Genomic DNA, 13,304 nt, shown 5'->3' on the forward strand with positions numbered 1-13,304 from the left:
TTGATGAGCTGCTGTACGTTGTATGGAGTAATAAAAAGAAAACCAGAAGAGTTCAAAGGTGGGTGCTGATTCAATGTGTTGATAAGAAGTATTTCAGACACTAGTTGTTGTGATGTTTTAGTATTTACAGATCAAACTGAACCGCAGCGCATGTTGAATGGGAGTCTTACCTAAATAAATCATCTGTCAGTCCATGGTGAGAGAGGAGCAAACCTGCATTCAAATAAATAAATAAATAAGGATTTTGATTGACAGTGTTTTTATCGTTCATCAAATCACTCTAAAAGTGATTCTAACGCTATTATTCTCCTCCATCATTATCGTTATAGTTGTGGTGTGAACTCTGCCGTCCACTCGACTTAGAACGACATTTAAAACTATACATTTATAGTTATGGTTATTATAATGATGTTATAGTTATCATTCTCAGTGTGGAAGGCTCTTAAGTCTGGCACAATTCAGTGTTATTTATACTGTCACCTAAAAAGACCAAAAGCAGCAATTATTTTATTCTATACGGTATGATATTGTTTATTGATTATTGTTTTTTCAATCTCTTCTTTGCCATAGAGCTCTTTGTTTAGGGCCATTATAGTTTCTTTTGAGTAGATCATGCTTCTTGTCATGGTTCTGTCACAGTCTCGCTCTATTTTCCATGGTTGCCATTATCCACCGGTCCACCAGATGCCCTCAGGCTTTTTCCCTGTTTGTATACTGAGTGGGTGATGGACAGATAAGATAAGGTTGCAGACTATATTAAAGGACTACTTGAGATACTGTTGCTCATTGTACTGAAGCTTTGTCTGGTCTGGGTATTTCACCGTCTAGTTTGTGTGCAAAGTGTAATCTGTACTACTTTTGATTTCACCTGGTTAATGGTATTCTTTGTTTGAAGAACATATTATTGTTGAAGTTGCATTTGGCCTGCTGACATTTTAAGCTTTCTCAAGTCTACTTATTGTATTTTCTAGGCTTTTAGTTTCTGTTTGCTCTGATTTTCTCCTCCAGTGTTCATGTACTCCTCCTCACCCTGCTTCTCCCCTCACACCTGCCCTGCATTCAGTCTCATTAGCCCTGCCCTGCGTCTTCCCAAGCCAATCAGCTTCCGACTTGCCCTTGTGTCCTGCAACCTGTTCATTGTTATTTCATTAGTTTAGTTTATATATAAGTCCTGGTTTTCAGTTGAGTGTTGCTGGGTCCTTAGTTCTGCTTTGTTAGTTTATTTACTTCAGCTTTTCTCTGCCTGCACTCAAAGCCTAAATAAAGAGACATTCTTCATTTCACTCTAGCTGATGTGTCCTGTCCTGATACTCCTTTGACAACATCAGACACTCACTGAGTAAAAATGTCAAACATTTTGTTGGGTCTCTGTAAAATAAAGAGTACAGTCTAGACTTGCCTCTGCAGTATGTGAGATAACTTCTGTTATGATTTGGTACTATATAAATAATAAAAAATGAATTTATTTGACCAAAAAATAACCCTGTACCAACATCAACTTGGGCATTGGGAAATTAGACTATACAGTACATGTTGTATTGTTATTTATTGTATTATTTTTGAAGCATTTTACAGCCCAAAGCAATTCATCAAATATTCTATTATTTATTTTCTCATGTGAACAGTCAAGAAATAGCTGTTTTTTGCACATTGTCTAAAGACACAGAAACAACAATTTGAAATAAAACATATTTTATGCTAAAAATCACTAATATCAAGATGTTATGTGATTCAACACATAAGCTTAAAATTGCTTATTTCCACAAAACAAGACTCCCTCCCACCTGAATAAAGAGACTTATATATTTTGAAGGAGCAGAGGTGGTGGTGGTTTCATTGTTTGAGGGCTGCTGGTGGTATGAGCTGACATCCCACATTAGCCTCAGCCTCAGCCAATCCAGGGAAGATAGTCAGCTCCCATGTTCTCAACACGTTTCTGAATATAAACTGGCATTTTTATAGTAAAACTAGATTAGGTCAAGTATGCAGTTAGTCTGATATTCAGGCCAGACGACAGTATAGTAAAGTCTTTTTCTTTCTTTCTTTCCTTTTTGTAATGTAGTAGTACAGCCACGTCTGCCTGTCTGCTGACATCCTTTTGAACTGCCGTCCTGTGGGGTTGCTCACTCTAAAAAGGCTCTACAATATCCAACTCCTAGCACCATTTTGGTCCACGTTAGAGCTTCAAAAGCTTCAAAGCACACAAGTGACTTCTGACCTCACCAAGTATGATCCTCTGATGCGTGACAGGCTGGGTGGAGGAAGTGCCGTACCGCTGGGATTACATCTAAACATGTCAGGTCTGGCAGAGGTGTGGGACAGTGCAAGGGAGATGTGTGACGAGACTGCAAAGTTGCTGCATGTGCTGTTTGGGGAGCCTAATTACCCACAAGAAAGTACAATACACTAACAACTGGTCTTGAGCCCCAAAGACAGATTCTGACATTTCTGAAAAGGTCGAAGTTAATTACCGAAGACTCTATTTCTATTGTTTGTGTTGAAAAATGCTTCCAAATTTGAATAAGAAGGTCACTTGCGTTAGAACCCTGATGTTTAACACTTAGTTATTGACCAGTGTCTATGAATTCCAAATACCACCTTAATCAATGAATATTCTCCCAAGTAATTGTTGCACTGAACATCATCTCGAAGCAACAGGGCATGTTCAAGTTACTAAATCGATCTAGACAAAAACACATTTTTTTTATAACAGAATAATTTAAAGTAATTTATCCAACAAAAATGCCAATGTTGTTTCATATAATTGAAAATGACATTGTTGATGGCAATTCCACAATGTTTTGATATTTTATAGGCTAAGTTATGAATCCACTATTTGGAAAAATAGATTACAAGGAATATATCACGAGGTGCAGCCCTGGTGTATGCCAGAATAGACAATGAAATATGAGAGAGAAAAAAAAGTCTTCCTGAGTGGATTGGGGGGGCGGCATGAACATTAGGTTCTGCTTTCACACCAGGAGACAAGGGGAATATAGATAGTATCACTATTACTTCCCTTACAGAGGCTCTATCATTGCATCACAGGATATAAACTATTAAGAACTGACAGGTTAAATTATTAAGAGCTCCATTTGCATGGCTCCATCATCTCTTGAATAAAAGCAGAGACAGAAATCATGACTTATACATACAAGTTTTGCGTGCAGAGTCTTCCACAAATAGCGAAGAGATGTCCTCGTCCACACCAGCCTCGTTTCTGGCGATGCAGGTATACGCGCCGGTGTCCTCAAAGTGCACGTTGCTGATGTGCACCTCGCTTCCATTAGCTTGGAGGAACAACAACAGAGGGAACAGACACAAAGACAGTTTGCCTTCCAGAAACAGATAAAAGGTGACTTCCGTGCTACCATCCTCAGCTAACATTACTCTGTTATATAACAGTTCTCTAATATTAGAGGAAAAAGGCAGGGAAGTTTGTTTCAGGCAGAATTCAAGAAGGTAGGATTTCAAAGTAAGAATAGGACAGTTTCTGGTTTGCCGAGTTTTGTGTGTAAAAACTCAAAAGAATAAGCATTTGACTGTCCTGTTTATTGCATGTACTGTAACAAACTTTAAATGTTTGCTTCACTGCCAGTTATCTTTAACAGTACAGTGCAGTACAGTAATTCAACAGGATGGAAACATAATCAGGAGTAAACAACCATGAGAAAGGAAATTCATATCAGAAAAAAAAAACATAGAAGTGTAAATGCAAGAATATCTGACTCCTCTGTACCTTGCAGGGTGAGCTGTTTGGACAGCTTGGTTGTGATGTCCATGCCGTTCTTCAGCCAGGCCAGCTGGGGGCTGGGGATTCCCTCAGCATGGCAGCGCAGACTGGCAGTGACGCCTGGCTCCCTGGCTTGGCTCTCTGGGTACACTCGAATGACAGGAGGAACTGAAATATGGTAAAAAGAAGGAGATGGAGAAGTGAAAAAATTAACCAAAGCAACAGAAGTTCTTCTTTGATAAGACTCATCAACATACAAATAATATACATTTTAAAACATAGGATAATGTACAGTCTAATTTGCACACACATGCACTTAGAATAGGACAAAAACAATACAACTGACAAGAACTGTGTTAAATAGGTCAGTGTCTATTTTAATTTATTCAGGGTGATGATCACAGAGGGAATAAAATACATTTTGTGTGTTTTTCTGGGCCAGTGGGACTTAGTACTTTCTGTAGCGTTGACCTCAGAAGGGACAACTGGGAGGACTGTTGGAGGGGGTGAGGGGGGTCCTGCTTAATCAGACTGGTATTCCTGATTACTGACCAGGTGTACACCTCAGATAGGGGAGTTTGGGCTGTACCAATTACTTTGCCGGCCTGAGTAGTTATGCAAGAATTTTGTTTTGTGTTTGGCGGTGAGGGCGTTGTACCAAGATTAAATGTTGAGGGCAAGTATATTTTCAATTAGTGTCTAGTAAACCAGGCTTACAATGTCCTTGCCAACATTAAAAGTCCACAGGGAAGACTGAGGCAACCTTATTGAATGAGAAGTTTTACAGAAGAGGCCAGGTTCTGTGAACTTGTGGTCTGGCATTAGCATACAATATCAATAGGATCAAGTATATTTTCAGCATTGCTTTTAGATAAGGTTAACGTGCTCTGTGAAGCCAAACAAATCAGATAGATAAATAAGAGAGAGAACCTCTGTTCGGACATTATCGATTTGGCTTGGGAGTCATTGATTTTATGTAACCTTTTGTCAGCAAGGAGATGAGAGTATAGAAGAAGAGAAAACAAAATGTGTTGAGAAAGAAAAGGCACAGACTAAATGTCGCTCTCTCTGGCAAACTGTTCCAAAACGCTGACTTTACACTTTTCTGCACATTGTGCCACTGTTATGCTGTGAGTTTCACTTCTTAACCCTGAAGCAAAAATAAACAAAAAAACTATCCTGAATACTGTACTTCCAAGAACCATAAATCAACATAAATCAGTAAAACACACAAATACATTAATAATATGTATTTATGCATTGGCTGAGAATATGCCACAAGTTTTGCTCTACACCCAGGGGCTAATTTGATAGTCTTGCTCTGCACAACATGGACAATATCAAAAGAATGCATTTGAATAATTCTTAAAAAGAAAGACGCCCTCTAAGAAAAGCTTAACAATGATAAAATGTTTCGGGGACTGACCCACAGAGATGGTGACTGAAACTTGGCCGGTGATAATGAAGTGTTTACAGGGGGGGCATAAAAAGCAGCATGATTCATTCAACAACAGCTTGTCACATATAAGGATGTCAACCTGGCAGTGGTTTAAGTGAGAAGGAGTGAGGAGGTGAGGAGAACTGGCACTGTGAGTGGTACAGAGCTGGATTCCCTTATGGCAGTGGTACACAGAAGGACCCTAAAAGAAAAAAACTTTTGCACATTGTGGACAATACTTGACACCCTCTGCACACCACGTTCACTAGGCAGAGAAGTATGTTCAGTGGCAGACTGCTGTTGTGGTCCTGGTCAACAGACAGGAAGTCTTTTGTCCCTCCACGCCAAGCGGCTATTCAAGTCCTCCCAGCGATGGCAGAGTGAAATTGACTATCAGGTGTGGTGCCCCCTCTCCCTTCCCCCCTCACTACCTGCAGTGTGTCATTAGGTTGCTGAGGTTGAGCTTTACTGGCTATGTGAGCTTTATGCAGCTTTATACCATCTTCTTGTTAATCACCTTGCAAGTGTCTGTCTGTCTGTCTGTCTGTCTGTCTATCTAGGGACATCAAAACTCTCTATCTTCCCATCTTGTTTTGAGCAATCCCTCATAGCCTCTGTGGCCCAAATCAGTGTCCTCTTTTACTGAAGCAGACTTCAGAGACACGAGTGCAGGATGGAAGTGAGAGACTTGGCAGGAACAGAGAAGGCAGACGTGCTGTAGAGACCATTTCCTGTGGGTGCTCGGTTAGAGGAAGTCTTTACTCAGCCAGGTGAGTGGAGGACTAAAGATTGCTGCCACGGCCATCTGGTAACCACGGCACTGCAGGGCTTTGGAGCTCAAGTCAATACTGCCAACACGCCATCCACACAGTCGGCCACCAAAGACTCTTATGGCACCCATGTTACTTTACCAATCACAGTCACAGAGACGCTCCAGTTACGCCAGTGTCCCTCAGTAGTAACAAGGGTGACTGAAGAGAACCCACAGTGACAATTATTTTGTGCAATCTTCCAAGTGAAGATTATTATTCACATAATATCCTCACACATGTTCATACAAGCATATAACATCTCTGGTTTCATTTCTTGAAAAGTGTAGCTCATGTTCTTTCTCTGGTTTTATTATTCTCCTTTGTTATGTTTTATTTTAATGTGTTTACAGCAAATCACTTGGTGACAGGCTTGTTTGTTGAAATTGCTATGTGAATAAAGACTATTTAAATAGGATACCAATACACAGCATCATCTATCCATCAGTTTGCCAGAATGCTGTAAATATCTCTATAGTAATATACTTTAAGAGCAACATTATTATTGTATTGTTGTAATTTGTGTGCTCTGCATTCTCACAGAAGAAACGATATTCTGTTGCCTTCATAAAACGTGACTGAGCACATTATTATTAAGAAGTTCCCAAAGCAATTTTGATTCTGACTCAGTTCAATTTAGTTAAATATTCTGTTTATTGTTCCATATCATTGAGTGTGTTTATATGCATGCTACAAACCCTAGTTATGATGAGGTTTTTGGAATATCCTGGTCATGTCTTGTGCATGTAGAATAAACATGATATCTTTGCTGGAGAAAAATCTTATCTTGGTTTTGAGAAACCTGGATACCAGCTGGAGGACTCGAGATACCGTGGCAGGTAAGCACCATGTCCAGATTTCTAATATACATTTTCTACCATGCTCACAGGTGAGTCCTCAATATACGTTAAAGTATATATATATAAAGTATATGAAGTAGTAGCACATATTTTTTCAAGGTCATCTTGGAAAACTTGCTAAACTTGTTCTGTTGATTTAAGCAGTTACAGTTTCTTCTGTCTCTTTATGTAATTTCAGATCAGGGCTCTATGGGGGCCATATAATCTGTTGAGGGACACCTCGCTCTACTGAATGAATTTGGGACAGATCCTATAACTCTGTGATGGTATTGCATTATGGATCAAATCTAAACATCTAAAGTGCCTAAAACTGCTGTGAATTACTATACATCCAGTAAAATCCATGCAGTTGAAAACCAAACTGAGTTTATCCTCAAATGTTGAGGTAAATAAATGACAGATTTGCTGGATGTGGAGGGGAACAATTTACATACAAATCTAAACCAGGATACTAGACTGCAAGAAATGCCAGGTGATCCTTGTATTGTATTGTATTGTATATATGTATGTGTTATTATCATTATTATTACTGTGTTTTTTATGCGGCTACATTACATGAAGATGGCAGTACATACTGTGCAACAGATGAAATGCTGAAGAAAAAGAAAAATACATATATATATATATATATTATTAAAAATATACATTGAATGTCAGGATGTGGAGGGTAGTGGGGGGCAAAGATTTTAGAGTCATAGCACACACGCTATGCACCTTTGTTGCCGGCTTACAACCACAACAACCTATTAATCAACATCCGTATAATGCAATTACAGTATGAATCGACCAGCATCCCTTGAGCACTTCAATAACAAAACTTCTCAGGCAATCTCATTAATTAGTGTGCCAGAATTAAAACTAAAGATGCAACAACAAGCCTCTGTGTTTGAGGAAAAAAAAAACAACAACAAAAAACAAACAAACAAAAAAAAACATATTTCTGCCACAGCAGTCAGTAATGGTTACATTCAGGTTGGTTAGTCAGGGACAGGCACTTCACTGCACGGAGCACAAGCCTCAACACCCACACACAGCACAGTCACTGCCAAATCCAAGAAGATGTTTTTCCACATAAAATAAGTGGGGTCACCTTAAGTTCAAGGACATGCATGTCAATTTGCATTCATCAGTTTTACTCTGTAGTGGAGAATATTGATGAATCATGTGAGGGGAAAACACAAACATGATCAGGATGCAACTCTAACAGCTGCTTCCCAGATGTTTGATGATGGTTTAATACACTAATCAATCAGTTAATATTAATTGTTTTACAAATACATGTAATATATGCCAGGTTTAATAACCACCTTTACAGATTTCCTTATTTGATATTAATTAATTTACTTTATTTATATGTTATGTGATTTGAATTAAAAAATATGCTTCCTATATGCATGCAAACATCTTATGATCAGGTTGGTCTTTCTTTGCTGGAGTATAATATTAGTGTTCAGATAAACTTTTTGAGGCTACAGAAAGAAAATGACTGACATGAAATACAACCCACATCTCATCTCATACACCTTTTTGAGTAAATTGCTTGTGTGATTTGAGAAGATGGAACTGGTTGGCACTTTCTGCTGAGGATCTCGGTCTATGATCCAATTAGAGTTGGTAACACCACTGCAGGAGTCACATAGGTTACAGTAAAAGTGTGGGTGCAGTGTGTAGGGGTGTAATTACGGAGCAGGTCTAATCAGTGCTGAGAATGGGTTTAGAAGTTGGCTCAGGCTCAGCAGAAGTTGCAGTTAAGCCCTCTGTAGGCTTCATGGACCTAATTCAACCTAACATCTGTGATGGGAGGGCCACCACCGCCTGCCAAAACTTAAATAACCCAGCCTAGTTTCCTCAAAGCTCTAAGAACAGGTATTCACCCTAGTTCAACACAGAATAATAACATAACTATGTTACTAAACATAAGAACATTGTTGTAATATTAGTATGGTAATATTTAGTGAGCAGGGTGGTATCTGATGTGTTATATCTCAAAAGTTGGGTTTTGTATCACATAGAATGACAGATGTGGCTGCGTAGCTTTTGGATCCTGACTTCTGAATCACCACTTAAATTTTGGAGCTATTCAACAATTTAGGCAGGTCTGTGGTCGTGCCAATGGATGTCTGTTTCCCACAGTTAGAGAAATGGGGACATCATCTTTTTAGTCAGCTACCGAGTGAGATCCATGAAAAATAGGGGCAGAAAAATGGCAAAAAGAATGGAAAAGATGGACACAGCTGTAAAGGTTGTTTCAAGTCAACTTACAGAAATAAGAACTCTTAAAACAACATATTTATTTGACCATCGCTCCAAACAACCACAGCTTTTGTATCAATGGATGACTCATTGCTATTGATCGATTTGGGCAAAACAAAATATTCCCCTTCTACCCACTCATTCAGGACATTTGTGACCTTTGAACAATTGCCTTTGTTGTTTAACAGATTGGTGTTCAAATGCATTTTTGAAAAGATTGTATTTTTATAGTGACAAAATGTGACCTTACATATTCCTTCCCTTCCATAACTACTAGCACAGTTTGTATTGTATTATTTCATATATTTTTCTGTCAGGTAATCTGCTCTGAATATCTAGCTTATCCACCTCTATTGTTAAAATGTGACTGCTGTCTGTCAGCTATGGGTCACTGTGGTTACCCAAAGGGATAAGAGGGTTTGGAGGGCTGTGTCAGAGACTTGTGTGGGAGGGGACAAGTTTTATCAATGCTGCTGCACTTTTCCCATAGAGCTCAATAAAGGTCATTCCTTAGTTAAAGGCCCATTATTTGAGAAAAATCTTATGTCAGTAAATTCCCCATGTGCCTGTGAACATGACAGAGGAAGTACATCCTGCACTGTAGTCTATTAAAGCTCAGTGCAAATCCAACTATTCGCTGACAGATATCAGTAAAGTGCGTACATTATTTAACTTCATCCTAAAGTAGCATGAAAGAATGAAAATGTGTCAAACCGATGGAGAAAATCTATTTAAGCAGAAGCAAATCAAAATGTTGCATTAAAAAACTGAAAAATGTACTTTATGTATGTAATTAAGTTAAAAACAAATTCTGCAGATATTATCAGGAGAATTGGGATAATTATTATCAGTGTAGGATAAACACTGTTTGCTACTGACATCAATTAACACAGCAAGTGGTTTATACATGAACAAAATGAATGCAGTGGACTATTAAACTAAAAAATAAATAGAATTATAAATACACATAAACACTGCCTAATACATAATTGATATTAATATGATGACACCAGGAGATCCGCTGATATTTAGAACATATATTTGTTGAGTTACTTCAAAAAAACACAGGCACATTTTCATTTTAAGCTTTCACTTTTACATTAAAATAACCATCAGGAACAGTCAGAAGTGTCAGGGAACAACAACTATTAAATGTACCATCTAGCTTTGGATAACAGCTTAAGCTATAAGACTAAAACTCAACACATATCTAACTCTAAATCTCTGCATACATGTATGTATTTATGTATGTATGTATGCATGCATGTATGTATGTATGTATGTATGTATCTATCTATCTATCTATCTAGTAAAAAATGTTTTTAAGACGCACTGAAGGTTGACATGTGTCAATCTTATTAACTATTTAGACTGGAGACACAGTCAACAGAGTAACTGAGCTTACACACCTGGTATTTATCAGCTGTTGTTTTCCTGACACGACTTCCTGCCGTGAGTGACGGTTTGACAGAAAGCTTGAAATATGCCTATTTTTTAGCAACTCCTAATGACATTAATAATAACTAACAAATCAAATCAAATCATTCAATTATTGAAATTATTTCAGAAAGCTTTTATAGGATCCAGTGTTTTGCTTTAAGACTCAATAAATCTGCAATTTTTCTCCAGATACCCAAATGTCTAATAAAAGGACACAAAGGAACCGTGACGTTCTCCATTTCATGACTAAATGGAAAAAGTGTGCATTCTGCCTTTTGAAAATACCTAACTTACATACTCCAGCAGTGTGCATGTATCAACTCAATTCCTGCGTGCAAATCCCCATTTCCTTTTCCTGGACCATTGTGAAAATGAAAGGACTGAGTCAGTCGGTTGGGATTTTTCTACTCAAAACTGGATTCAGGCAAGATGTGAGGGAAGTTGTATTCTGATGTATTTCTGAGAGTGTCAGAAGAGCCACTGCCAGGAGAATGCGACACAGCAGGGCTGACAGCTCCATCATAAAGCTCCCCAGCCAGTCGTCAATCACTCAGCAAGGCTCCCATCGGCCATGGTGCTCTAGAAGATGAGCATGCGTGCACACACACACATGCACACAAGAACACACAAACACCATGGCAGGACACCACTTCGCCATCACACTACTGGGGGATTTCCAACTAAGCCTGGCAGACTTGTTACAACTCTTCAAATCAAATTGAGTTTGTGGCTGCTGCTAAAAAACATGGCGGTTACAGCCATTCAGTTGTGAGAACTGACCAGGTAACTGTGAACAACACACTTACTCACACACATGATCCTTTGCCCTCTTTATCACATGTGCACAAACACTCACACACACACACACACACACACACACACACATCTTGAGAAATACGCGCACACTGTGAAGAAAAGCCTCCTTTCTGGGATACAATTTCTCCCTCACCTGAGCTCCATGCCTCCCGTGGAGATGTGAGACTAACAGCACAGATGACAGTTTTGTCCAAGGCCTGAATCCAATGCATGACATGTGCACAGCTTAGATGGTAAAAAAAGTACTTTTCAAGGTTAAAACAGAAATAAATATAGTAAAACTGCTGGAGCGATAAAGATCTGGGACAGAAATTAACAAGCATAATGGATCTCCAGGGATTACGGCTATTTGTATGCTCTTTCTTTCCTCTCAAAATAATGTCATCTTTTGTGTGTACTGGGTTTGGGTTTTCTTCCCTTTTTGTGTGTGTTTGTATTTGATTTATTATTTATTACAAGAAATCTAAATAATGTAATTAAAACAGAGGAAATTTATTCCATGGAGGATTCATTGCAAACAAAATTGAGAGCAATGAAAAAGTAAAATCATTGTACACGATATGATGAAATATTCATTATTCTATGGGATCAACTGTGTCACAATTTAGTGTTTAAATGACTAAAGATATGATAATATTAATATCTTTACATGTATCTATCAATTTTATCTATTAATTTTAAAAGGTAGTATTGTAGTACAAAATATGGAATTATTTGACAAGACAGGATTTATGATTGCATTTTGTTTGTTGAATTGAGAGGTCTAATTTCATTCAAATAAGCAAAGAGCACTTAGCCATACTATTGAGATATCTATGCAAAATGAAGAATTCGGTTGACATGTCTTTAAATGTTTGGCAAGGGTAAGCACCAAATGGCTTGAATGCAGCAGCGACAGCCTTAATTCAATGCCAATTCCACTATGTGTTGAGCACTTGAAAGCCCTTCTCTATGGCTGCAGGTCACATTATGATTCATTTAACATTGGTCTATGCTGGTCTGTAGCAGGTACAGTTGTGAACTTCATTACAGACAAACCATGCCTGAATTAAAAAGGAAACAACACAGCACACTCATGTTTGGATCATGATAATTTCTGTCCTGGTTTCCTCATTGTTACCCAAAGTGGAACAATCTCAAGAACCCTAACAACACATTCCAACTCTGCAAGTCCATATACTCTAAACTGCTATCCTGTGTTTTGGCAAAGCAACAGTTAGAGCATTAGTCTTAGCAACATGCGGTCACACGTGGGCAATCCTCTTGCTCTCTCCGGAGAAAAACTCAACAACAGTGCAGCATTCAGCCTTGTGAGCTGAATGCTGTGAGTATCCCCACTGCTCTGGAAAAAAGGAAAGTCCAACCATGATCAAGGATTCTGGTCCCAGAGCTGCTGCTGTATTTATCTACGCAAACCCAATTTAGCTCCACTGCTAGCTCTGCTCCCTTTCACTCTAGAGACAAGAGATTCAAGACCACAAGTGTCAGTTTTGTAACCAGATATCAGTACACCGAGACCACCACCCACACCTAACCTTGCAGGTGATGGGTCTGTGTGGCTTTAGGGTCATTTCAACAATACCACATAGATATATCACCCTTGATGGCTACTTCCAAGATCAATAATAACCCCCTTATAATGTGGTGGCTGTTCTCAATGGGGTATAATTGAAGAATTCTCAGAAACAGTATAGTAAAGTGCAGTAATGAAATGACTGAATCTGTGATGTATATGTTATGTATCACTAATAACTGTAAACTATTTAAGGCATCTTTTGAAAGATAGTGCGACCAGGCCAAAGAAAACATTAGGATTCATATTTTTTAGATTTTACCCATCAGAAATACTTAGATTGTAAATTACGTTTTCAAAATGCATGCAGCTTTCCTGGGTGGAAAACTAAATTTATTTTTTCCAGCAGCAGACTTGGTTGGTATATTTGACAATTCAACCA

At 38.5% G+C, this 13,304-nt stretch overlaps 1 protein-coding gene across 1 annotated transcript in view; it reads right to left on the reverse strand.

Moving 5' to 3' along the window:
• Nucleotides 1-13,304, reverse strand: part of fstl5 (follistatin-like 5) — a 140,212-nt gene that overhangs the window by 30,795 nt on the left and 96,113 nt on the right. Inside the window, exons 13-14 of the mRNA XM_053323687.1 lie at nucleotides 3,740-3,901; nucleotides 3,156-3,290 (exon numbers count right to left, since the gene is read on the reverse strand). Of these exons, the coding sequence (XP_053179662.1) occupies nucleotides 3,156-3,290; nucleotides 3,740-3,901 (297 nt within the window). The remainder of the gene's footprint in view (nucleotides 1-3,155; nucleotides 3,291-3,739; nucleotides 3,902-13,304) is intronic.

The sequence above is a fragment of the Scomber japonicus genome, chromosome 8 (genome assembly GCF_027409825.1).
Source record: "Scomber japonicus isolate fScoJap1 chromosome 8, fScoJap1.pri, whole genome shotgun sequence".
NCBI classification, from domain to species: domain Eukaryota; kingdom Metazoa; phylum Chordata; class Actinopteri; order Scombriformes; family Scombridae; genus Scomber; species Scomber japonicus.